Source organism: Gaeumannomyces tritici, assembly GCF_000145635.1.
Source record: "Gaeumannomyces tritici R3-111a-1 unplaced genomic scaffold supercont2.343, whole genome shotgun sequence".
Taxonomy (NCBI): domain Eukaryota; kingdom Fungi; phylum Ascomycota; class Sordariomycetes; order Magnaporthales; family Magnaporthaceae; genus Gaeumannomyces; species Gaeumannomyces tritici.
In genome coordinates, this window is record NW_008804887.1 from 1 (window position 1) to 1,415 (window position 1,415).

At 53.7% G+C, this 1,415-nt stretch overlaps 1 protein-coding gene across 1 annotated transcript; it reads left to right on the forward strand.

Moving 5' to 3' along the window:
* Positions 1-886: 886 nt before the first annotated feature.
* GGTG_14384 (hypothetical protein) lies at positions 887-1,261 on the forward strand (the record flags this gene model as incomplete). Its single annotated transcript, XM_009232311.1, has 2 exons — positions 887-977; positions 1,053-1,261. Coding segments are annotated over 2 exons (300 nt in total), but the record flags the coding sequence as incomplete, so codon positions are not given.
* Positions 1,262-1,415: the final 154 nt, after the last annotated feature.

Below are 1,415 nucleotides of genomic sequence, written 5' to 3' on the forward strand. Positions count from 1 at the left end.
CTGTGACGGCCCAGGGCAATTCCTGCATGATAGCTCCATGGACCTATCGGTCGGCCCGTGCACGGTCCTCCAGGTAGATAGACCCGCCGTCGATCCCTCCAAATTAACGGACGGTCGACTGTCATCTCGTTTTCTCTCTGATAGTATCATGGACCTGTAGGGGTGATAATTGAGGGGAGCAGAAAGATGATATATCGGAAAGACCGGCCCGCAGGGCCCGTATGCGCGAGGGCCGGATATTCCTCGTGCGGGGTCACGTGCAGTGTGGCCGCCTATCTAATCGATCGCTGCGATCGAGAACTTCTGCTGGATACAAGAGACCCTACAGGCCGTGACAGATAGGTACCCTATGCGGGCGCACTCCGCGCACCGCGCGCACCGCACGCATATCACTGCACGCCTGGGGCATCCATGGATCACGGGGCTCAGGGCATCGCACGTGACACGAGGTATTGTACCACCTTTTCTCTCGCACCGCGCCTCTCTTCCTTTCCCCTCCCTAGAAGAGTCTTTGTCCATGGCATCAATTAAACCTGGCCGCGAAGCCTATTCTCCGTGATCGTAACACCAGACCCCTAGTCGCTGCGAGACCATGGCAGTACATCGCAGATATAAGCAGGCAATTGCAAATAAAGAAGTTTTGGCTACATCTGTTGGTTCGTCATTGTCACAGGCCTGCAGAACGACCGCAAGTAATCCTACCAAGTAGACCTCAGAATTGAAGATGAAGAGGGAAAGGGGAATCTATAAGATGCGTGTGCTGGTGCCCCGCACTTGTACATGGCTAAGCCAGCCCGGCCTCACGCCACGCCATAACACGGTGTAACAAGGGGACTATGTCGGCTTGGAAGGGTGACTTCTATTATGCGTATAATAATCTTTCAAGGGGCTCAAGAAGTGCTTGAGTAAGCAGAATCTCGAGGATCCCTCTCAAGAGGTCGGCTCTCTGTATAGGCCTCCCTGTGGTCCGTTCAGAGGTACGTAGCTACAAGGTACATGACCGGCGGCTAACGCGACCTCGCTGGAAATGCAAGTCCCTCACTCTTATGCAGCTTTCGGTCTGTTGTCACGGCGGTTAGACAGAGAGACCCCTCCCATCTCTGCTAAAAAGCCAGAACAATCAGGACTGGCTGCAGTGCACGTCAGGGCGCGCCACGCCGTAACATCTGTTGGGCCTTGGCACATTCAGGCATCAATTTCTTCTTGGCCCACGGCGATCCTCCCTCGACCTACATCGGTCCCAGGGGTAGTCCTCGTGTGACACTTATTGCGCAGCTACGAATCAATGCGACAGCCATAGCAGTCCGGACGGGGTTTAAACGTGGCCATTTAGAAATAAAAAGAGAACTAGAAAAAAGGAAAGGAAATGGCAAAAAGGAAAGGGAATTAGAAATCATGCAAGCAGACTGGACCTC